The 24,930-nt window shown below is 50.3% G+C and overlaps 1 protein-coding gene across 2 annotated transcripts in view; it reads left to right on the top strand.

Annotated features, from left to right (window-relative positions):
• Window positions 1–24,930, top strand: part of SLIT3 (slit guidance ligand 3) — a 592,271-nt gene that overhangs the window by 537,333 nt on the left and 30,008 nt on the right. The window contains exons 22-27 of one of the 2 annotated variants that reach the window (XM_081826286.1): window positions 1,488–1,559; window positions 2,184–2,255; window positions 10,860–10,931; window positions 12,626–12,789; window positions 15,187–15,311; window positions 21,190–21,287. In XM_081826286.1, coding sequence (XP_081682412.1) covers window positions 1,488–1,559; window positions 2,184–2,255; window positions 10,860–10,931; window positions 12,626–12,789; window positions 15,187–15,311; window positions 21,190–21,287 — 603 coding nt within the window. The remainder of the gene's footprint in view (window positions 1–1,487; window positions 1,560–2,183; window positions 2,256–10,859; window positions 10,932–12,625; window positions 12,790–15,186; window positions 15,312–21,189; window positions 21,288–24,930) is intronic. The other variant, XM_081826287.1, reaches the window with a different exon arrangement.

Raw genomic sequence — 24,930 nt, 5'->3', positions numbered from 1 at the left:
GGGTGGCTCAGTCGTTAAGCGTCTGCCTTCGGCTCAGGTCATGATCCCAGGGTCCTGGGGTCGAGTCCCACATCGGGCTCCCTGCTTGGCGGGAAGCCTGCTTCTCCCTCTCCCACTCCCCCTGCTTGTGTTCCCTCTCTCGCTGTGTCTCTCTCTGTCAAATAAATAAATAAAATCTTAAAAAAAAAGAAAAAAAGAAAAAAGAAAATGTTCCAAGTAGATGGTTCAAATTAGGTTCCTTCATGTGGTAGCTCCTACCGGCTCCAAGTCGGCCAAGACCCAGGAAAAACTCCCAAATGAGGAGCAGGGCTGCGGGGCATGGGTGGGGCCCAGGAAGCTGGGTGGTCCATGAGCTTTGCCCCTGACAGCATGACTGCCTTGCCAGGAGGGGAACCATAAGGGTACAAAATAATTCCTTGAGCGAGTGGTCATTGGAAGATCACCCTGGCTGCTCAGGGAGCAGGGAGCCAGTCCACAGGGGGAGAAGGAGAGTTCTTTCAGAATGAATCACTGTTGCCCTTGGGAAAGTGAGGCTACTGAAGAAGGGTGGAAGAAAGCCACCTGTCACCTCATTCAGGCTGGCTTCTTACCTATCCCCCAAACCAGCCTCTAGGTGAGATTTCTCCACCTCAGCCCTGTGTGCATTTGGGGCCAGGTCATTCTGGGTTGTGGGGCTGTGCTGGACACTGTGGGATGTTCAGCAGCATCTCAGGGCCTCTACCGATGAGATGCCAGTAGCGTCCCTCCCCAAGTAGCGACAACCAAAAATGTCTCCAGACATTGCCACATGTCACTGGGGAAGCAAATGTGCCCTGAGTCGAGAACCACTCCTCTAGAGCAATGGTTCTCACCCTCAGCTGATTAATTTGTTTGTTTAATACTGATGCTCCAAACCATCCTCAAGCAATTAAATCAGAATATCTGATTTGTAAACCAGAATATCTGGACATGGGACCCAGGCCTCGGAGGGTGTAAACACTCTCCAGGGGATTCTAATGTGCAGCTACTATTGGACACCACTGCTTGGGATAGTTGTCCCTGAAGAGAAGCTGGAGGTTGTATTTGGCAGAGCACTACACCCCCACCAACCTCATTCCCCCTAAGAGAGAATCTGATAAGATGGGACAAATGAATGCCAGAAGTGAGAGAGGAACAGTGGAAGAAAGGATTGACCTGGGGAAAATGGCGCTAGAATAAGGAGAGATCTCGTGTGTTCTGTGTTGCCGGGAGGATGAGATGGAAGGATAGACTTGTAATTGAATGGTTGACTAGGTGAATGGATGGATGGATGAACAACAAACGCTTGAATGAGGGATTGAATAAATCTTGAATGAAAATATTGGATGAATGGGTGGATAGGTGAGTGGATGGATGAATGGATGGCTGGACGGACGGACAGCAGGCATACACGAATGTGTGAAAGTTGGGAATGACCCCCTACAGATGCAACAACAGTAAAGTATGCCCTTCTATTTTACTTTTCCTAGTGACCTGAGCAACAACAGCATTGGCGTGCTGACCAACTACACCTTCAGTAACATGTCTCACCTCTCCACCCTGTGAGTACAGTGGGGTGCTGTGTGTAACAGGGGCCTGGCAGTAAGTGGCGTGTGGCCATCCTCTCTCCCTGCCCCTCAGGCCTGTGTTCTCTGCTCTAGTGATCCTCAGGGCTATGGCTGCCCCCATGTAGAGCAGACCTTAATCACCAGAAGGAAAATAAAGTAGGGCAGAACTCTACTGTCTGGGCAGTTAGAGAGGAACTGACACCTAATTACTTCTGAAGAAGGCCCTCTTTGGAATACCTTCTGTGATCTGTGAATTTTCTTTCCCAGTGGAGGGTTTCCCTACACAACTATATTTTGCTCAGATCCATTTATTTCCCATTAGCTCGGCACGCTGTGAGCACTGACCATTTGACAATAGAGGGAGGGGATGGCAAAGCTGATTAGGGGCCCGCCTGCCGTGGAGCACGAGAGGAAGCTGGGGAAACAAAGCCAGTGAACTTTCTGGAGCGGTGAAAGGTGTTTCTCTTCCCTTTATTGTTGGGATGGTTTTTTGTCAATATCTTAAAATTAGAAAGATAAAGAAACCATTTGCTTTGACTGGTCCGCAGAATGGACAGTACGGCCGTAAGTAGCTGAGACTAGGAATGGCCAAGAGCACACCTGTGTCTTCTTCCGCAGGATCCTGAGCTACAACCAGCTGCGGTGCATCCCTGTCCACGCCTTCGACGGGCTGCGGTCTCTCCGAGTGCTGTGAGTGCCCCAGAGCCCCGATGCCCACTTGTGCTTAACCAAGTCCAGCACGCAGTGCTGAGTGCTCCTATCCGCCCCCACAGCTCCCCAGCCCAGCGCTCCCACGGGCCAGCACAAATCACAAGCCACTCTGAGTTGCTGCTGCTTCTTGTGCACAGCGAGCTTGCTAGCACCTCCCTGGTGAGGATTAGCACGTGCAGTTGTATTCTGCACCCTAGTAGAGCACGGTGTGTGGTTTGTGGCCACCGTGCTGAGGACCACTCCGCTGTTGGTCCCTCTGGCTTCAGAGGGGCAGCGGGAACACTGTGAACCTGTGCAGGGTGTATCAGAGGTCACAAAGTAGAAGCCCAGACGCCTGGTTCAGCTCACAGACAGCTATGAGTTAGCCACTGTGGAGTCAGTTGGCTCACAGAGTATCTTTTCAAAACCACAAAGTTTTAATAAGTTGCTAACAGTTAAACATCAGGAGTCTTCTCATACAAATCCTAATTTCTAATCTCTCTTGGAAAATGGAGAGATGTGGCCATTCCGGGGCTCCCATCTATATTCTTGCAAGGCTGAGCAGACCTGCCCCTTTAGACGGGGTTCTGGAGTCTGCAGCCTCCATACCTGCCCCCCACCTTATCACCACATGACACCTGCCTCGCCCTGTCCTACTCAGGGTAGAGGGCAGCCCACTGAGGCAGGTGAGTTCCTAGCAAAGACAAGATGGCCACAGAGTCTACCTACTTTCCAAGCGTGGCTCTGCCCCTCCCTAGCTGTGTGTCTTCCGTAAAATCCAGCTGGTAATTACCTCACAGGGTTTTATGATGATTAAATGAGATGATGTACAGACAGGCTTACCATAGCTCTGGCCCATGGCAAACACTTTATAAATATTCACTTGCTACTACCGGTATTTGTTATTACCTTACAAGAGCAGGAATGGCATCTCTCTGGGCCACCCCCATCCCTAGGCCCTATTATCTATACTTGATCTTTGTGCCTTGTCATCTTGCATATTTTGTTGGCAAAGGAGGATCCTTTGAATGATATTCCCATGAGGACAGAAATGCCACTTTTCATGGCCACTATAACCCTTTGCAACAGTGCTGTGAGATTGAGGGGATTGTGCCCATTGTAAAGACGGGAAAACCGAGGTCCAGGTTGTAACTGGCCCCAAACCCAGCAGTCAGGAGGCTGCAGCATCCAGCCTCCTGACTCAGAGCCCTGGGACCCTTCTCAGGACCCAGTAGCAATCAGCAAACAGCACCCAATGAGCCCGTCCATTCCAGAGCCCCCAGGCTGATGTGATTTATTGAAGCCCACAAAACACCAGTGTCAGCAACAACTCCCGCCACGTGTCATCTGCGCTCTTATTAAAAATCAATTCTCTCGGGGCAAAGAAGTACCCGCGCTGACAGTGTGCAATCTGTTATTGTCCGTTATTTATTATCCACCTTCTCGGGGGAATTTGAGAATGGAAACATCAGCAGAACCATTTCCCTGTTTCCAGTTGAACGCAGCGGGAGATGGGCTCCTCTCATTGGCCGGGGCCGGGGCTGGTCCTGCTGCCCCCTCCCACTTCCCACCGTCCCCCCTCAATCCCAACCAATTGTCTCCCATCCTGGTCTTCCAGTTCTCCGCATGGGTTTGCTGCCAGGGGCTGCTGCCAATTTTCATGGGACCCATGTGCCTACGTTTATAATTCGAGTGGTTCCAGTGGGGCAACCCAGCACAGGAAAGGGAGGGAGACTGAGAATTCTTGCCTGTCCATTTGTCTGGTCTCCCAGGGTGGCAGCGAGAACATCACCGGGGTTTCCTGCTCCCCAGGCACCTCGTCTGTCCCATTGCAGACTGCTCTCATTCATTCATTGGGAACACACAGCAACATACCACATGCTTCTGCTTGCGTCTTGAATTAAGAATTAGTAGGCCTATGGCATCATCATTTTAGAATCATGGGATCTCATAGATAATAAGTGGTCTTAGAGGCCCTCGTTGCAACCATATACCTCAGTGGGGAGCAACCATTTTCCGCATAAAGGCCAATTCAGGAAAAATAAAAATGTTTATGGACGACGTTTCTTTTATGGTATTTGTATCCTTTTCCCCAGTAATTGCACAGCTAGGAATTTATGCTAAAGAATAATCCAATATGAGGGAAAGGTTCTCTGCATTAGGATCTTGGTTGCCCTGTTAATTTTTAACCTACATTTTAAATAGTACCTATAAGTGCCACAATTTAAGGAAAAGCATAACACAGGCAGTCAATGAAGGGCAATTATTAAAAGAGGTAAAGATGAAAACGAGGTAGCAGTGTTGGGAAGTGTTTACCACATAGCCTTATGTGGAAAAGTAAACCTAATTGGTATATATGTCACAATTATAACTTGCATACATTTATAACTATAAAGAAGGACTTTGAGGGAACATAGACAAATGAAAAAAAAATCATTGATCGCTAACTGCTAATGTGAAGTTGTTCCTGTCATAAAAGAAGGCAGAGTTAAAGATGAATGAATATAGTAGGATATTCACAATTTAGACGGTTAGGGGGGAAAGGTAGGTTTTTGTGAAATCAAGAGCTGTAATATCTACAATTGCATTTGAGCATTTGTGTTTTCTTTTCTCATTTCCAAAAGGTTTCCTTACTTTGATGAGAATTTCAGACATGACAACAGATCCATGGCTGCTGGCAGTTTGGGGTGGGGGAGAGAATAAGCATCGGGTTTAGCCAAGACAAAGGCCACAAAGTATTCTAGAAAGACCTGACAATTTAAGAGTGAGTGTGTGTGTGCGTGTATGTTGGTGGGTGGATGTGAATACATTCCTGAGACAGGAGAGTTGTCAGGGAACCCTGAGTACAAAACACTGGGTCAAAATTTGCTTTTCCTAGTTTGCTCCTAATCTAAAAATAGCTAAAAGAGAACATTCTCATGGACATTCTAGTTCTTCTTCAGGGATCTGCGTGTTCCCTGATCTTTGCCCCACACTGAGCCACATGCCTTGTGTGCGTGTGTGTGGTCCCAGCTGTCACTCCCCAGCTGCAGGAGGGCCACCTGGAATCAGTTAGCTCTGGGAGGGCTGTTTCAGTGTGTGCTCATGAGGGAGGGAGTGGGATTATCATTCATCATCCTCAATATTTTTAGTCCCTTGTCCCTGGAGGAAGATGGTGCTTGCTATTTATGCAAATGGGACTGTTCATCCCTGCTCTACCAATTGCATGGGTCCTCCCTACAGCGTCTCTGCAAAGGGCTCCATTGCCCTTTGCTTGATTACCTTTAGAGACCAGGAGCTTGCTCCCTTCCCAGATAACCCCACTCCATTAAATTAATTAATTGATTAATTATTATTTAGAGCAGGGGGAGGGGCACAGGGAAAGAGAGAATCTTTTTTTTTTTTTAAGATTTTATTTATTTATTTGAGAGAGAGAGAATGAGAGACAGAGAGCACGAGAGGGAAGAGGGCAGAGGGAGAAGCAGACCCCCTGCCGAGCAGGGAGCCCAACGCGGGACTCGATCCCGGGACTCCAGGATCATGACCTGAGCCGAAGGCAGTCGCCCAACCAACTGAGCCACCCAGGCGCCCGGAAAGAGAGAATCTTAAGCAAACTCCACACCCAGCGCAGAGCCCGATGCGGGGCTTGATCTCGAGACCCTGAGGTCATGACCTGAGCCGAAATCAAGAGCCAGACGCTTAACTGACTGCGCCACCCAGGCGCGCCAACCCCATTCCATTTTTTTTATGATTTTCTTTATTTATTTGAGAGAGAGAGTGAGAAAGCATGAGCTGGGAGTGAGACAGAGGGAGTGGGAGAAGCAGGCTCCCCAAAGAGCATGGAGCCCAACTCGGGGCTCGATCCCAGCACCCTGAGATCATGACCTGAGCCCAAGGCAGATGCTTAACCGACTGAACCACCAAGGTGCCCCAACCCCACTCCATTTTTGACCGGCTGTTGAACATTAGACAATTCTGGTGAGCCAAAAGGTGATTCCGTATGGCCTCCAAACCCTGGTCCTGGTGTGGCCCTTTGGTGTTACCAAAAAATAAAATTAATTTTGAATTTTAGAAATGGGAAGTGAGTCTCAGAAATTATTCTAGCCTGAGGCTCAGTCGGTTAAGTATCCAACTTCAGCTCAGGTCATGATCTCAGGGTCCTGGGATCGAGCCTCACATCGGGCTCCCACTCAGCAGGGAGTCTAGCAGGGAGTCTGCTTGTCCCTCTGCCCCTCCCCCTCCTCACTCTCTCTCTCTCTCCCCCCTCCTCAAATAAATAAAATCTTTTAAAAAAAATAAATTATCTTATCCAAACCTCTCGTTTATAAAGTAAGGAGACAGATTCAGAAAGGCTTAGTGACTTGCCCACATTTATTTATTCATCCTTTTCTAAATACCTACTATGTGTTAAATGCTGTGCTAAACACCAGAGAGGAAAATAATGAAACGCAGTCCCTGTCCTCAGCTCACGGTCTAGAAAAGGAAACAGACAAGTAGATAAGCTCCTGGCACACATGGCGATACCTGGGAGAGAGCCACAGGAATACACAGGAGAGGCACGTGACCCAGTTTTGGCCATCCATGGAAAAGCTTTTTGAGAGGAAAATCGTAATCGCTGCTGACAGTTATCAAACCTTGTCTGTGTACTACACACTGGGCTACGTGCTTTAGTTAATTATCATATCCACTTTTCATATCACCCCTCTGAAGAATGTACCACTATTATCCCCATCCCCCAGACCAGGAAACAGAGGCTCAGCAAGGTTGAGTCACTTTGCCAAAGTGACACAACCAGTAGAGAATAAAGTTGGGATTTGAACCCAAGACCATTTGCTCTCCAAATCACTACTCCCAGGGCTGAGTCTGAGAAGCCAATGGGAGTTACCTATGTGTGAGGGGAGTGGAGACTATTCTAGGCAGGGAGAACATAAATTCCCTAGACAGAGCCCCTGAAGGAAGGGCATGTGCATGGGGACCCTCGAGGAGCAACAGATGTGGGGGGGGTGGCTTCTGGGGACAAGAGCAGGAAGCAGTGCTGCAGACGAGCCACAAGCAGGAGCAGAAGCGGGGTGGGAACCCGGGTCCCAGCTCCCAGCCCAGTGCTCTTTCCACCACATTCCATCCTTCCCAGCCAGAGGTTCTCTCTTTTCCTTGCCACCCATTTCAGACTTTCCTTGAGGATTGGAGGGACACGGCCCGGAGAGTCCTCTGATGAGAACTAAAGAGTGTGGTGGAAAGAGACACGGGCCAGAAGGTGATGGGCCCAGGGTCACTCTGCCAAAACCCAGCGTGTCTCTTCTCCAGTCCGGGAATCTGTCCCATGACTTATTACTGCCTCTGCACCGTACAGGCCGCACAGCTTCAGGCTTCCTCTGTGTGGGGGGAACGTTTTGAGAGGACTGGCCCCAAAACACATCGCAGAGCCTCAAGGGGAAGGAGTCATGACGATGGGAGCCATAATTGCAGCCTCACGGGCAGGCCCTGCACGGAGTCCTGCGCCATCTGAACCACTTGCATTGTATCTTTGAATCTTTGCAACTAGCCTAGGAAACAGTATGTTAGATCCCTTCCTGGCTGAAGGAGGAGAAAATCAGTTCAAACCACCGTAAGCAGGAAGAGAATTTATCAGTGCAGGTAACTGAAAAAGTCAGTAGTAGGTACTACGTTCTAGGGCTGGATGCAGGTGCTCCGATGGTACTGTCAGAAATGTGCTTCTTTCTGCTTCTCAAAGTGAAACTGTCTCTGTCCTAATAGTTCCAGAGAAAGCCCCAGAAGTGTCTCACATTGGTCCACTTGGGTCACATACTCAGCCTCAAACCACTCTCAGTGACTTTGGGCTGACGCTGACCTGGGCCATAGTTCTGCCCATGAGGCCAAACCAGCTGGACTAAGAGGTGGAGAAGGGTGACTCCTCCATGGAAAAGGGAGGAAGTGTTACCGAAAAGAGATTGATGCCAACCAACCCACACCCCTAAAAAGATACCTACTGCAAGTGGATCCTAAGAATTCTTCCATTTTAGAGATAAGAAAACAGAAGCACAGAAAGTCCGTTGAATCAGATAATCACACAGCCAGCGATGATCAGAATAGGGACTCACACCCAGGCAGTCTGATCCAGGCCTTAACCCCCAGATCACCTGAGAGTGACCCAGCCTGCTCAGAAGAGAATTCACCCACCCACCCCCATCCACATACAGGATGACGGTCGTCCCTGCCATCTTTCACATGAACCATGAGCACCAGTATCACGTACACATACCGGGAGCACCTGGGGGTCCGGAGACCCGAGGTTCAGGCAACCCAGAACTGACACGAGATTGTTCTGCTTTCGTGTTACTCCAAGTGATGCCCTCATCCGCACCCCAAAATGCCCAAGTTTACCATAACACCTCCGAAGAGTCAGCAGGGAAAAAGGAGTCCGGGCACTTGGAGAAGAGTCATTCTGAGTTCAGAGTTGCAGCCCCCAGGAGGTGTCAGGGAAAGGGGAGGAAAAGCAGGGGGTGGGGCGGTGGATCGTGCTTCCCGGGAGGAAACACTTGTCCCACTTCCCTGGCAACCCTGAGGATGGTGGCTAGACAGGCAAGAGTCTTTCTTTGGGGGGCCAAACCGGGAGGGAGAACCTGCGGTGTAGGCAGATTTCTTTAGCGCTGTCCCAGTAAATTACAGCCCCATTACTCTGCAGTTGATGGAGACCTCGGCAGCTCAGCTCATAATAAATGGGAGCGTGACTTGCAGGAGTCGCAGCGCCAAAGCTGCCTTTGGGTCATTTGGTGTTTTTTAAATTAGGGCTTCGTGCCTCTCCAGGGGCCCAGGCCTCATTCGGAAATGATTAACAACAGGGCTGGGCACATTTGCCGAACAGCAAGCAACCATGAAGTCATCTAAGCTAATAGCAGGCAGGAGTCGGTGTGATTCATAAATAACCACATGCGTTCGAATCTAAATGATACTGGTAAGTGTTAGGAAGTGCTTCTAGCCCCTTCTTATCCGGGGAGGTGAGAAGCTACTTCCAGCTCTCTTTGGACGACTGATTAGCTTCTTCCTGCTGTCCCAGGGAGAAGGAAAGGGAAGGAGCTTGAGGTGATGAGGGTGACAACCTAGGGCAGCTCAATGTGGCTCGGAGGACCAAGAGCATGAGCATCACCTGGGAGCTGGTTAGAAATGCAGCCTCTCTCGCCCCCCACCCCAGACCCACGGAATCGGAGCCCCTGAGAATGGGTCTCAGAAATCTGCCAGTGTGTTAGCTCTAGCGCTCAGTCTGTCAGACGTCTCTGTTCTGTATTAAGTGTAAGTAAGCCCCTCTCTTTATTTCAGCTCAAAACCCAGGGCAGGCTAACATCAGCTAAAAGGAAAACAAAAGGGCATATTCGTTAGTTACACTTCCCCAGTCAACTCTCATTGCCCTTTGTTGGCTCCATCACAGCACAGGGCACCGCGCACAGTGGTCACTAACGGAGCCTCTGAGTGTCTGCACATTTCACAGGCCAGACCCAAAGTGAGTCATCGGTGTGGGGACTTTTTGTATGCGGTTGATGATTAGTCCTTCAAAGGAGGGTATAATCCATGAATTGTGGATTTACTAGTGTTGTTGCTTGAGCACCGGAGCAGTGTGCATTTGGGTTTTCTCATGGACCTATTCTGCAGGCATTGATTAAAAGTGCAGTATATGCCACCACTCCACAAGTAAGAATGGCTCCCAGCTCCTACACCACAAGGCGGAGAGAGGTATGATTAATACCAAGCAGGTCGCCTGGCCCCTTGGACATGCTGTCAGAAAACGCACTCAGAGGCACGTGAACACCAGATAAAAATACGTCATGGCTCACACCAAACCATTCCCCATGCAGATGAGTGTCCGGCTCCACGGAATCGCCCCAGGACCTGAGCGCCCCCCTCTCTCTATCACCTGAGCTGGGATTAATAACATTTCTCAATCTGCTCAAAATCTCTCTAGGTGAATATGAAGGGAACTAATTTATTGATCTCTACCAGCCATTCTTCAAGACCCTTTCACAACTATGAATAATGGGTGGTTATTTAGCACACAGAAAATGCTTGACTTTTTATGGATTAATGCACCCTCAACCACCTTCTATGACAAATCTGTTTACTTTCATTCCCGCTTTACAATAGGAAACTGAGGCACAGAGAGGTAAATAACTTTGGCCAGAGTCACACAGCTGGTAAGTGGCAGAGTCAGGATTTGAAGGCAAGCAGCCTGGCTCTAAAACTTAGTCTCAGCCACAGTTCTTCACGGCATCTCTCCAGTGCCTCCAGACATCCCTCTCCATGTTTCAGGTGCAAAAACCGAGGCTCAGAAGAGCGAAGTTAACGTACCCAGTGTTCCACAGCTAAAAAGGACTGGTTTCTCATTCCATCCCAGGCCTGTCAGATTCAGAACTCCATCCTCTTCTTTCCCAAACCCTCTACCCCCAACATCCACACTGCTGAGCTGGGCATGGAAATAGGCAGGCACCTGCCTCAGAGGAGGAGGCACCTCCTGCTAGGAGCAGTGGGGCTCTGAGCACAAATGAGGGGCGTTGGGGCCAGCCTGGGACCCCAAGAGCTTGCTGAGCTCAGAACCATAACTGGGGGTTAACCTCCGCCCTGTGCTTCCACTTTCAGGACCCTCCACGGCAATGACATTTCCAGCGTTCCCGAAGGCTCCTTCAGCGACCTGACATCTCTTTCCCATCTGTAAGTAGCCATAGTTCTCCTTGGTGTGGATCCACTCAATATCGTGATCGTGCCAGGGATCATGCCATCCCTGTTCCCATTTCAGTATATGTTCTTTCCATACGCATAGAGCACGTTCTATAAAAACATACCCACATGGTGCACCTCGTGTGTTCTCTGCTTCAGATGCCTTAAGAGGCGTCATCAATTATGTAAACAATGTAAATGTTTAATAAGAAGAACTGACATAAAACTCTTACTATGTGATAAACACTTTAGATGAATTATCTCATTTACTTCTTACAGCAATAAAGCATTTTTATCCCCTTATTATACACAGCGAAACTTAAACTGAGAAGAACTAAAGACTTTGTCCAAGGGCTGCACAGCGAGTAAGCAGCAGAACTTTGGTTCAAATCCAGGTTCACCTTGACTCTAAAGCACATACTTGCTACCACTCTGCATGAGGTATTCCCTCCCCATTTTACGCTGGGGAAACCAAGGTCTGTACGTATTAGCTGTTACCTACCTCTGCCGGTGACCATTTTTGAGTCTGTATACCGACTCTATGCATATTTAATTGTTTTCATATCGCATGCATATACTGTGATACTGATACATTATGTATGCACCTTATAAAACATTTAAGAAATAGAAATGCTAAAGGATATGATTTTTAAAATAAGCCAAAGTTCTTGTATTTTCCGTCTGGACATCCCTGTGCAGAGGTCTGCACCAGCCTGTGCCATCCCCCGTCCTGTGCATTTTTAAGCTGACTGGTGTAGTCAGCTTCTACCCCCTTAGGTCCTGTGGCTGGTCTAAGAATTAGATGGACATAAGACAGAGCAACCGGAGAAAAGCATACAAATGTATTGGGTATTTTTATGTGTACATGGGAGTCTTCAAATGGAAAATGAAGACCTGAAGAAGCCAGTGGGCCCAAAAATTTATATATCTTTTTATACATGGAATGAGAATTTGTGGGGATGGGACAAGACAAAGGGCCTTGGACTGGGGCAGTCCGTTGTGGGGCAGTGGCTAGGAAATACGCGGAGGGACTGTTGGAAGATCAGGTTTGTTTGTACGGGTCCATTTTGGCATTGACTCCCAGTGTCTAGTGTTAAGAATCTTCCCATTATGGTTCAGGGAAGGTATCTTTCTCACGGGAAACTTTATGACTTGCTTTTAGGTAGAAAGAGGGAGTTCAGAGAGCCCCTCCTGCATCTGCCATTTCTCTGGTACCTTTAGCTCAAAATCATCAATATGCCAACACAGCATATCTAGGGGTGTCATGCTCTGAGCCCTTTCCATGGTCGGAAGCTTCTCCCTAGGTTACCGTGTATCAACACCTTCTCTGCAGAGCACATCCTTCGATGGACCCTTCAGTAGGGCAAAAGAGTCAGATAGTCAGATGGCCAAAGGTTCCAAAGCATCCTGGAAGGGCTAGGATTGGGGTTGAGTTGAGGACTGAATCTTAGCAGGGTAGGTGCGAGCAAAACCTCGGAGGTAGGAGGGCCTTAGGTGGGGTGGAAACATCTGGAGGGATTGGAAGTACTATCTGGAGTCTGGTGGAAACTAACCCGGTGGAAACTACTTCTCCATTGGGCCTCCAGTCAGACACCCCTAATCTAGCCAGAGTCTGAAGATTCTATTTTTCCACGAAGCCTCTGGGCCAAGCTGAGCAGGGGGCCCTGACTTCCTGCTCTGCCTTCTAGGGCGCTGGGAACCAATCCACTCCACTGTGACTGCAGTCTGCGCTGGCTGTCGGAGTGGGTGAAGGCGGGGTACAAGGAGCCTGGCATCGCCCGCTGCAGTAGCCCCGAGCCCATGGCCGACAGACTCCTGCTCACCACCCCCACCCACCGATTCCAGTGCAAAGGTACCTGCTGACCCTGCCCTGCGCTTCCAGGGGTCTGCTCTGTCTCCGACAGCCCGTCGGAGCTGGGCATCTCAACAGATGTGACATCTGCAACCATCGCCCCATCTCTTCCGTGGGCCACACGGAGAGACTCAGATGCTTTGTCTTCTCTCCTCAAAGTCCCTCTGCTGGCATCTCTAATGTGTTCCTCCCTGACTTCTTTCTCTACATAGTTTTGCATAGAGAAAAATCTTTAGCCTGTGTTTCTTTACCCAACATTCTTAAAGCATACGCATTTTCCCATTTTTACTACAGCAAGCTTTTGGTACATGAGATTTTAATCAACTACATCATTATGATAAACAAACTGCTACTGCGTTCTTCTGTGCTGGGCATGGTGTTAAGCACTTTTTTGTGTGTTACTTCATTTAATTCTCACTTTCCAAGTATTAATTTAATTCCCCGACACTCTCAGCAGACTTCAGTATTACCCTTATTTTTAAAAACAAGAAAGCTGAGGCTTACCAAGGTTAAGTGACTTCTCAAGACTTCTCTTAGGAGGCTCCCAGGTCTTTCTGATTCCAGAGTATACTCTTGCCCACCAGGCTATCATATTCGGCCATAACTTCTTTAACCAGTTCCTGGTTCTGAACCTTTAGTATTCACTGGGTATTTCCAATTGTTTTCTACCACTGATGCATAAAAGTTCTTTCTCTATTTAAAATTATATACTTAGGGGCACCTGGGTGGCTCAGTGGGTTCAGTGTCCAACTCTTGATTTCGGCTCAGGGTCGTGAGATCGAGCCCTGCCTCGGGATCCGCACTCCGCACAGAGTCTGCTTGGGATTCTTTCCTTCTCCCTCTGCCCCTCCCCGCCCTTTCTCCCTACTCTAAAAAAATAAAATTATATCCTCAGATAAGATTCAGAGAAGAGAAACTACTGAGGCAAAGTATGTGATCATCTTTAAGGTCTTCACACATATTGCCAACTGGTTTCCAAAAAGGGTTGTAAACCACTTTATGCCCCCAATAGCACCGTTTGAGTGCATTTTTCATCAGACTTTTGCATTATTTTATCTCATATCATCTCATTGCTAATTAGAAAGGTTTAAAAAAAATTTATATCTATTTTGTCTTTTCTTTGATAACTGATTTTTTTTTCAAAAATGTACTTTCAATTTGTATTATGTATTTGTCTGTTAATGTCCTTTGCTCATCTCTTAGAGCCTTGAGTTTGATTTACATACATAGTTTGATTACCCTATAAACTTCGTGTGTCTCACAGTTTTGCTTAAAGCAGGAAAACATTCCACTGGTTTTAAGCTAATTTTTCATTTTCTTCCTCCTGCTTCCAAAACATCTGACTTGATTGATGCTAAAGAGGCCCAGCTCACTCTAAAATAGTGGTTCTCAATCTTAGCTGTACATTTTGGAATCACTTGAGGAGCTTTTTACTGGTGCCTGGGCCCCACACTCTAGGTTTTAGATTAAATCAGTGTGGGGTACAGCCTGGGTGTGCTGGGGATATTTAAAAGCACCTTGGCTGGTTCTACCACGAGGTGACCAACTCATCCCGGTTTGGCTGGGACCTTCTGGCTTTTGCACTGGAAGTTCTGCATCCTGGGAATCCTGGCAAACCAGGACAGATAGTGTCCCTTTTCTAATGTGAAGCTGGGGGTTGAGCCAGCTAGTAGAGACTCTCAATCGGGCCGTTCTTTCTGTTCCCCCTACCCACAAATTGGCAGACTCCCCCTGGGGTTAATCTCAACCCAATCTCCAAAGCTCTGTGCAGGGACCATGACGGCCACCCCTCCAGCCTTTACAGCTGAAGAGAACAGGACATGGTCGGAATTGTCATAGACGCAACATGTGCCTGAGCACAGTTTGCCATCCATCGTTGACCTCACTGCTGTGTCTTTCGGTGTCACTTCTTCCTTCCTCCTGCCAATTCAAGGGTTCCATGAGGAGGAACCTTCCTTTGGCCCAGGCACCATGCCCTCCTTAGCCTAGCCTGAACTATTTCATGGGGAGGGGTGTTTGGGGGCAGAGGAATGGGAGGTCCAAATGGAGGCTGGGCCCAGAGCTCCCAGAACATAAAAAGATACACAAGGGGCTTCTAATTATGGTGCCTTGTTTGTAGATTAGCTCCAAAATCGGATCAGGCTAATTATAGTAATTGATTTGACTGCAGAAGTGCTTCTGAATGATGTCCCACTGTGATTTTTTTCCTCACTGGACAACGGCTGCATTAATGGGACTCTAGCTAGACTGGATGGTGCTGGCTGGGGAGGGCCAACTGTCCTGTGTGTGCAGAGATGGAGAGGAGCTGGCGGCTGGCTGAGAATGGGGCCAGAGAGGAGGGGAAGGGAAGAAGCGGTGACCTCGACCTGCTACCAACAATCTGGTTTTGCTGCCCAGGGCCAGTGGACATCAACCTTGTGGCCAAGTGCAACGCCTGCCTCTCCAGCCCGTGCAAGAACAACGGGACTTGCAGCCAGGATCCTGTGGAGCTCTACCGCTGCACCTGCCCCTATGGCTACAAGGTAAGACAGGAAGCCTCATCCCCACCATTCATGGCCCCAGGAGCGGCCCTGTGCCCTGCTGACCCTCCCTTCTCCAAGGGCGGCCTGGAGAACTCCATTTCGCAGGTCACTCCAGAGACATCTTTGCCAGTAACACTCCTATTCTACTGCTACCCAGTCATGCAAAACACAGAGAACCCCTACAGTCTCGACAGTGACACTCAGAGATAAGGAGGAAATGTAATATTTGTATGGTCCTTTGTAAACATGGGGACACTAAGTCTCAGAGATTTCACATGCTTCCAAGCAGAGGTGTCCGTGGAACTCACTATCCTGGCTTCCCTTCAAGGGCATTTCCAGACCCTCCCCTCCACATCCCCAGCTCCACCCTCGGGGTGGCCAGGGCTGGAAGCGCTGGCTCCAGTTCGAGAAGGATACAGGGATGGCGAATTGAAAAGCCTGGGGGCTGGCTGCTAAGCCAGCACACTGTTGAAAGGCTTGGGTCCGCCCGTAAGGGGATGGAGATGCCATTTTTTCCTGGGCATCCTTCCCAGAAATCCAGGCTAATTCCAGAACAACTTTTCCTCCTTTCTTCTCACCCAGCACTATCTAGATCATGTTATCCTGCCTCCCTACTAACATCTATATAGAGTATGGACTACATGGCCAGCAGTCTGCTTAGCATTTTAGCCACCTTTTCTTTTTAAACACGCCCTATGAGGAAGGCTCATTATTTCCCATCTGCAGATGTGGAAACTGCACCTCGGGTTGGTGAAAGGGCTTGACTCAATGTCCCAAAGCTCATAAGCAGTAGGGTTGGGATAGGACCTAGCACCGTATGATTCCAAAGTTCCTGGTTTTTCCCCTGGATAGCCGAGCCCCTCACTGTGTCTCACTGGGGTCAGCAAAGCTGTGGCTGAATCCCCTTCCCCAGGACCTTCCCAGCTTCCCACCTCCCCAGGGTGCCCATCCAAATGGAGTGGGCAAGCCAGGAGTTCCAAGACCACCCCAAAGCCCATCTAACAGCCATGCCTAGTGTGTGGCAGACTGGGAGGGAGCTGTCATCGCTGGGTCTCCTGTCCCCTGGAGCATTTGTAAGTATAGTGACCAGCTTGAGGGGCAGACTCAACTCTGGGGAACGCACTAGCTGTGCCTCCAGCAGACAGTGTCAGAGTGCCACCTATGGGCCTGGCCGAGGAGAGCCAGAGGAGGCTCTTGGTAGCCAGCCAGCCAGCCAGCCTTGCCCCATCCTATGAGTGCGTATACAGACACTGCAGGGAAGTAGAGAAATTAAGATGACATACTCGGGCCTAGGTCCTCACACTCCCTTGTATTAATTCGGTGGAGGAAACAGGCTGTGGAATTACACAGAGGGCAAGTGTGAACTCCAGCTTTGCTGTGTGGTGACGGCCAGCGGCCTCACCTCAGCCTTCCATTGACACCCCAGGGCCCATCTCACAGGTGTGCTGTGACCATCACAGGGACATCGGCAGTGCACCTAGGAGGGTCCTTCAGGGTGCATTCAGTAAGCCAGCACGTTGCTGCCTTTTACTTCCCCCTCACTGGCTGGTTTCACCCGGGGTTCTCAGTCCGTGACACTGAATGGCCGGAGACCATCAGTTGCTCTCCTAGAAAGGAGACATGTACATGACATGCCCAGTTCCATACCTGTATAGTTAGCTTTTTATGCACTGACTGTGTGCCAGACACCCAGCTGGAAGTTTGTATTTATTCCCTCCTCTAAGTTCTATAATCGCCTTTGAGGTGGACGGTTTCGTCCCTCTTTGAAAGATTAAGACCACTTCACATTCTGAGTCTCGCTCCCTTCTCTGTCGAATCAGCCCGAGTCTGAAAGTACTGGAGCTCGGTTTGAAGGCCCAGCTGCTTCCTGCCACACTTCCTGCCACACTTGCGAAACTGGCCTGGCCGTGTGTGTCAGAGCAAAGAGTGCAACCACAGGGCTCTTATGGGGTAATGCCGCTTGTTTGGACTTTGCTCGTAAGAGTCTGAATGTCTTGTGGAAGAATCTGAGCAAGGATTTGGACCTTTAGGAAACTGCTGGGGTCACACAGGTCTGGGGTACAAGGGGGAGGAGGATAGTGGTGGGACGGTACATGATGGTGATGATGGTGATGACTATCACACCACCAGGAATATGAGCGGCCAGCATTTAGTGAGTGCCTACTGCATACCGACAGCATACTAAACAAGGTACAGGCATTATCTCGCATACCCCTCCTCAAAGCCCTAGGAGGCCAGGTCCATTTTCCAGTTTAGGAAACTGGGATAGTAGGTGAGACAGTTGGGATTCAGAGCTCAGAACCAATTGATTCCAGAACCCATGCTCTTGGCCACTGCATTCATGGCCCACTGTCAAGCACCATAAGTCCCTGGCCATTTGGGACCTGTCAGAGTCTCCAGAACAGGGAAAAGTAGGGTGTGCTGGTGGAAGGAACACCAAGCAGGACCCCCGGAGCTTGTCCCTACCTGACTGTATGACCTGGAACAGCTCCTACTCTCCTCCCCACCTCAGGTTCCTTGACCTCAAAATGCAGCAGGTAGAACCAGAGGGGTCCCTTCACTATGGGTTGCATCCTACCCCTGCCCTGTGTTTGTTCCCCCTGCTCTCCCTTCTTCTGGGGTCGGAGCCCACCCGAGCAGTGACTGAAGTAGTAGTTCTGGGTGAGTTGCTAAGTTGACAACAATCAGCAGATACCCACAAAACCGTGCTCAACGTTCTGACGCTTACCTAGTTATTTCCCGATATCTCAGTTTTTCCATTGACTATCTGAGTGAACGTGGGAAGCCGCAATATTAACCAAAAAAGCATGGCCCCCCACTGCATAATGTTTAGTGACAGCTGCTGTTCATCTGTAATGCCAGGCCTTTGTGAAGCAATTTAAGCACATCACACTCTCTTTTATCCTCTGAAATAAGTTTTGTTATCCTCTTTTGGTAGTTGTAGAAACTGGGGTTCAAAAGGATCAGATAACTTACCCAAGCTCCCACACCTAGGAAGCACGTGAGCTAAACCCAGAGCCCGCCTCTCCCTTGCAGGAAAGTCTATCCACTCAGCCCCCCACGAGTAACTAATTCCATCTGAGCCTCACGTCCCCTCCCCCACCTGCACATGGAGGCAGAGCTCCTACAAGGATTGATAGGGTCATGTATGCACTTGGCCTGCCTCAGAGCCAGGATCCAGTAGACACTTCACAGAGAGAACTGGTTTACAGCTATTCTAACACTGGCGGAGATAAAATGTATGTTTGGGCTCATTCTGTTTCAGCCATTTAGCTTCATGTGCCTCTGTTCAATGTCCCAACACAGCGCTCCTCACACTGTAATGTGTACTCCACCTGGACATCTTATTAAATGCAGGTTCTGACCCATTAGATCTGAGGTCAGGCCCAAGTTTGTGCATTTTGACCAAGATCTCAGGGAATGCCATTGCTTCTAGCCCAAGGACCGTAGTTTGAGTAGCAAGGTCCTGGAGCAGCCCTCCTGGCCCCATCTCAGAGAGAGGGTTCCAATGGGGATAGCTACTCCCAAACTCCTTTAAAAGAAGCCAGAAGCCCCAGCCATGATGTCTGTTCTCTCTCTCTCTCTCTCTCTCTCACACACACACACACACACACAGCGGTGGGAGACCAAGGAGCATCATAAATCTAGTAGATCTGAGCAAAGTGAGGCTGAAGAGAGTTGAACTGAGCTAATTAGCCAGGCATTGACAATGGTGATTATTTCTCAAGGACATGTAAGTGACAGAAACCTCACCTCCAGGCCCAATTAGCACATCATCAAGAGCTAGGGTCAGCCTCCTGGATTTCTGAGCTCAGCGTAAGGGACTGGAGGAAACATCACCAGCTCCACATCACCCCCATCCCACCCCCAAGGGAAGATCCCACCTGGAGTCCCTGATACTTGAGAGTTCCCCAGAGCAGACAGACTGGCCCAGGCAGGGACTAGGAAGGCCCTGCCTTGACCTTGATCCAGGTTCTCTTGTGCTGCTCCTCACGGCTCATCCATCTAACACACAGTCACACACATACACACACACTCCTGAACAATTCTGTACCAACCAAAGGCCTGAAAAAGTCTTTGGATCACCCCCCTCCAGCCCTGCCTCAGACCCCTGACGTCATCCCCATCTGAAGAGCTCTTCTTACTTCTGAGGCTACCATCACATGCCAGGTACTTGTTATATACATGTGTGATTTCTAATGGTTCATTCCATTGGGGAGGTTATTATCAGAGAAGTCCCCGGCGCTGGCTTCCCATTGCCTGGGTGTCCGGCTGCAGATGCCGCCCCGCCCCACTTGCTGCAGGGCAGTCTGGGACACGTCAGCTCACTCTCCCAGTCTGCCTTTGCGATCTGAAAATGGCAGTAATAACAATCATACCCATCTCACAGGCTTGTTGTGCACATTACATGTGATCGTGAATACAAAACCCTTAGTGTGAGGCCTGGAATGGGAAATGCGCTCAGTAAATTGAGAATGAGTATTGCAGTTTCCACCGCACACAATGACTCTCCGAAAGGGATCCCGCGTCGCTCTGGTTTAGGATAAGCCCAGATCCCACCCAAAACTGCCTTCTCCTTCTCCCCCTCGAGAAACCCCGGTCTGGCCCTTAGCGGTGAGAGCCGTGAGGGCCAGGCGCACGTGGCCGTGCCTCCCGGCTGCTGGGGACTGCGCCTGTGGCTTCAGGGCTGGAGACAGGAGGAGGGTCGGAGGCCCGCTTGGCAGTGACCTCGGGGCCGGGGAGCCCAGCCCCCCTCCGTCACAGGCACTGGCAGCAGCAGAGGTGGGAAGGGCATTTTCTCAGGCAGATGGTGAGCAGGTGGCGTGGTGGTGGGAGGGCTCCCGTGATCACCCCCGCTGGGCACGGGGCCCACCCCAAGCCCACAGCCCAGAAACAAATGCCGCAGATGCCTCCGGAGACCCCGCAGGTCCTCCAGGGGACTGCTTGTCAAGACTTAGATGCAGCGCTGGGGCATCAGTCCCAGAGGAGAAGCTGGAGCCAGAGGGCCAAGCATTGGGCTGCTCCCTAGGACGCAGGGTCTTAATGTCCACAGTGTCTGCCTTGGCCTCCCTCCTCAGTGCCTGGCCCTCACTGTCCTTCTGCCTGGCACGCTCCTCCCCACCTACCGCACAGATGGCTCCTCCTCAGCTCAAACGTCCCCTTCCGAGGGGCGTGCTCCCGAGGAACGCCCCTCCACCCACAACTGCCTGTCGCAGAGTCCTCAGTGTGGCCTGGAGATTAGAATCAGAACTTTCAATACCAACAACCAGGCCCACTTCCAAACCAATCGAAGATGGGTGTCTGGGGGGTTGTCACTTTACAGGGGCAAGGTCTGCTCTCCACACTTCAGCCCTAGTCTCAAGTTGTGGATTACAAGGAAGCGTCCGTGTGGCTGAGAATACAGTCTTCGGCGAACACGTATAGAGTGCCTACTGCATGCTAGATGTGGCATATACTTTAGGTACTTGCTTACGTGAAAGGCTGCATTTAATTCTCCAACAGCTCTGAGAGGTAGGCTGGGAGAGGTTAAAAGGCTTATACAGGTCATGGTCAGCCAACCAGAAAGAGATGAAGCTGGACTGTGAAACCAGGTTTTCCTGTATTCAAAGCCCATGCTCTTGCCCTGCAGTTCAGGATAGAGAACAGGATGTGAATTCTGGGAACTAGTGAAGCTGGGCCCAAACTCCTGAGTTCTCACTCGCTCCAAGGGCCCCCCTTGGCTTCCTCCAAGCCACACAGCAGACTGGTCCCAGGGCTTCCTTGTGGCCATCTGCCCGGCCTCATCCTGGAGGATGCTGGGGGCTCCAAAGGGCGTTCTGGTCCAGGCTGCCATTGACAGCCTCCCTAACCCGGCACGTCTCCCTCTTCTGCTCCTCAGGGCAGAGACTGCACTGTGCCCATCAACACCTGCATCCAGAACCCCTGTCAGCACGGAGGCACCTGCCACCTGAGCGAGAGCCACAAGGATGGGTTCAGGTAACAGCTCACACGTGGGCCTTTCCTCCCTCCCTCAGAGGGCTTTCTGGGCAGACTCCTGGGGCAGGCTGAAGAAGCATAGCTGCTCACCGGGGGCCTACCTTGTGGCCACACTGTGCCAAGCCCATCGTGTGGATGATCTCAAGGCTCATCCACCCTATGAGGGAGCTACTGTGATCGCTACGATACAAATAAGAAGGTCGGGGCACCCACAGGAGCAATCCTTTGCCTGCATAACAGTTAGTAAGCACTGGTACAGGGAATTCGGGGAGGCTGTCTCCAGAGCCAGGAGGGCACCACGGGAGGCCACAGCTGCTGGCAGAGTCAGAGAAGGATGGCATGACGACGCAGAGCCCCACCAGCACGGCAATTCCACCACTCTCCTGTGTGATAAAAACAGTGATAACAGGTGACATTGACTACATGTTCATTATGAGCCAGGCACGAGCTAGTCGTGTAGTATCTCATTTAAACCCTCACAGTGACCCTACCCACTACAGGTTGGGGCTAGCCCCATTTAACAGATGAGGAAACTGAGACACAGAGGTGGATTTGCTCTGGGTCACCTATCCTGACGCTCATTCCTGGGTCTTCCCACCCAACCTTGTTCCTCCTTAAGAGCTCAGGAAGAAAAGAGGATAGAAGCCACTTATGTTTTTCCCATCCCTGTTCTAAAAGCGGGCTTTCAAGGCCTCTGCCAAACCCCAGGCCCCCTTCCTACTTCCTACCCTTCTCAGCTGCTTTCAGATGCCCAGTTTTCCCGGCCCCTGGCCCTGGCAAAAGCAGACCAGTGGGAAGTGGTTCCTTTAGCACCCCTAGTGAGGGAGTGGGTCAGGCAGGAGAGGAGGGGTGCCTGGTGCCAAGCTGTGTGTGGATGTGTTAGAGCTCAGATTGCAAACAACTATTGAAGGCACTCTGGCTGTGTGGTCTGCGAAAGAAATCATGTTCTGGGCTCCCAGTTCTCCTCCCCGGGGAACCCAGCCTACTCCTGTGTCCACCTGCCAAGCCAGTGAAAAGTGAAATTCAAGGCAAGTTTTGTTTTCCTGCCTGAAGTCGGCCAAACCACCCACTCCGACCTTCTCACTGGGAGCAGGGGCGAGGAGAAACCACACAGAAATCTCACGGAGGTGGCGATGTGGCCCCAGCCAGGAAACACACCTCCAGGGTCAGAGCCTGGCTCTGCCCTCCCAGCCAAGGCATGGAGGTCTGCAAGAGGGAGGAGTGCCCCCTGCAGGCGACTGTCTCTCCCCTCTCTGGTTCCCTATGCATTGCACCCCGCCCCCGTCTTTGTGGGTATCTCTCTCCATCTCTGGAGCTGCAGGTGAGCAGAAGGATCCTGTTTCCACCCTCAGTTGCTGAGGGGATTCAAATAAACTGGAAATATTTGTAGAATTTCATTTTCGAGGAAAAGGGCCCAGACCTACAGGATTAGGGAAATGGGGCGGAGGATTAAGGCAATGAGGCCCACATACTGGGGATAGCATAGTTTGTGTGGACCTCCCAAGGAGCAGCAACACTCTCCCTCACTAGGTGAGTACCTGATAGGTTGGCAAAGTGAGGGACACCTGTCAGGGAAGCTCTGCTCCCTTTTTCCGTCCTGTGTCTGTTTGCTAGGACTGCTGTAACAAAGTACCACACAGGGCTGGCTTGGAACAACACAAATGTATTCTCTCACATTTCTAGAAGCCAGAAGTCCAAACTCAAGGTGTCAGCAGGGCCATGCCCACCCTGAAACCTGTAGGGGAAGGGCCCTGTCCTAGCTTCTGCTGGTGCCTGGCGATTTGGGGCCTTCCTTGGCTTGCAGCCGCCCCACTGTGGTCTCTGTCTTCATCATCACGTGGCATTCACCCTGTGTCTGTCTCCTCGTGCCTGTGTTTTTGTAAGGACGGCAGTCATAATGGACCAGGGGCCCACCCTCCCCCAATATAACTGCATCTTAAGTTACATCTGCAATGACCCTATTTCCAAATAAGGTCACCTCTGAGGTGCTGGGGGTTAACATATCTTTTTGAGGGGACGCAGTTCAACCCATAACACCTCTTGCACGTCAGAATTCTAGAAGTATCACGCGTCTCTTCATCAGATGCTTCTCCAGTCTTGATGCATTATCTGCTCACAAAAAGAGCAAAGACTAGCAGAGCTGGCCAGGCAGGAGACCAAGACGGGAGATGGGACCCATCCTACAACCCCACAGCTAACTGGATGCTCTTGGAGTCTCCTTGACAACCCCCTGGCAAGGTTTCCAGTTTGGGCAGAGGAGACTTTAGTCTCCTTCCCACCTTCTGTCCACTGCATGAGCAACCCGTTCCCTCACCAGCCATCCGTATCCCACTTTCATGCAATTCTACAGCTCTGGGGGCAGCCAGGGTAACTCATTTCAGGAAAATAGGCAACGCTATGGTTTCAGACCTTTGAAAGCCTACCCTCCATCCGATTCTGAGGAAATGGCTTTTCATGAACGCCCAGAGTCCCTCACAGAAAAAAGGAATGCATCATTTTGCTCCACCTCAAGAGCTCAGACTGAAGAACCCCTCTGGCCTTCTGTAGAAAATGTGACACAGTTTTCAGGTTGTAGAGGAAAGGAAGTTAAGTAGGATTCTAGAAATCCACTTCCTATCAGTTTAGTTTTATAGCTAAATCCCAAATCAGAGCAATCTCTAAAACAGAGAAAGGCCTGGAATCCTGGGTCTGAAGCTGGAACAGACATTCATGAATGGGGTGTAGATCCCTGACGGGAGGCTGGGCTGCAGAGGGAGTAACTCCCTGCAGCTCATTTAATCAGATACTCGCCTCCCACCCATGCCCCTTCTCATCTGCTCAGCTTCTCTGTCCCGGCTTAGTTTGCAGGTTGGGCAGAGGATGGCCAGAGGTTGGAGGTTTTTATCCAAGAGATGCAGCACTCCAGAGACAAGTTAAGGGACTGCATCGTGCGATCCAGTGTTTTAAGCCAAGCTCACCGGAGAGCCTCAGCGCTGGCATCCTCCTGCCGCATCCACTTATCCCCCAGAAGCTGGAGGGGTCTCAGAAGTAGGCGTACAGGGGCGCCTGGGTGGCTCAGTCGGTTAAGCGTCTGCCTTCGGCTCAGGTCATGATCCCAGGGTCCTGGGATGGAGACTCACATCGGGCTCCCTGCTCAGTGGGAGGCTCGCTTCTCCCTCTCCCACTCCCCCTGCTTGTGTTCTCTTTCTCGCTGTGTCTCTCTCTGTCAAATAAATAAATAAAATCTTTAAAATAAAATAAAATAAAATAAAATTTAAAAAAAGAAGTAGGAGTACATACAGGGAACAATGGCATCCCTGAGAAAGAGTAAGGAGGCCAGGTATCCAGAACTGAAGGCAGCTAACATGTTCTGAGCATTTTCTATGTGCCAGATCCCCTCCTGAGCCTTTTACTTGTTTTTTTTTTAATAAAGATTTTATTTATTTATTTGACAGAGAGAGACACAGCGAGAAAGAGAACACAAGCAGGGGGAGTGGGAGAGGGAGAAGCGGGCCTCCCACTGAGCAGGGAGCCCGATGTGAGTCTCCATCCCAGGACCCTGGGATCATGACCTGAGCCGAAGGCAGACGCTTAATGACTGAGCCACCCAGGCGCCCCTGAGCCTTTTACTTGTATCATCTCCTTACTCCCCACAACCACCACA

The sequence above is a fragment of the Leptonychotes weddellii genome, chromosome 7 (assembly GCF_054177405.1).
Source record: "Leptonychotes weddellii isolate Sample4059 chromosome 7, ASM5417740v2, whole genome shotgun sequence".
Classification (NCBI taxonomy): Eukaryota; Metazoa; Chordata; class Mammalia; order Carnivora; family Phocidae; genus Leptonychotes; species Leptonychotes weddellii.
Note: the sequence above shows the minus strand (reverse complement) of the source record. Positions and strands in the feature narration are given on the sequence as shown.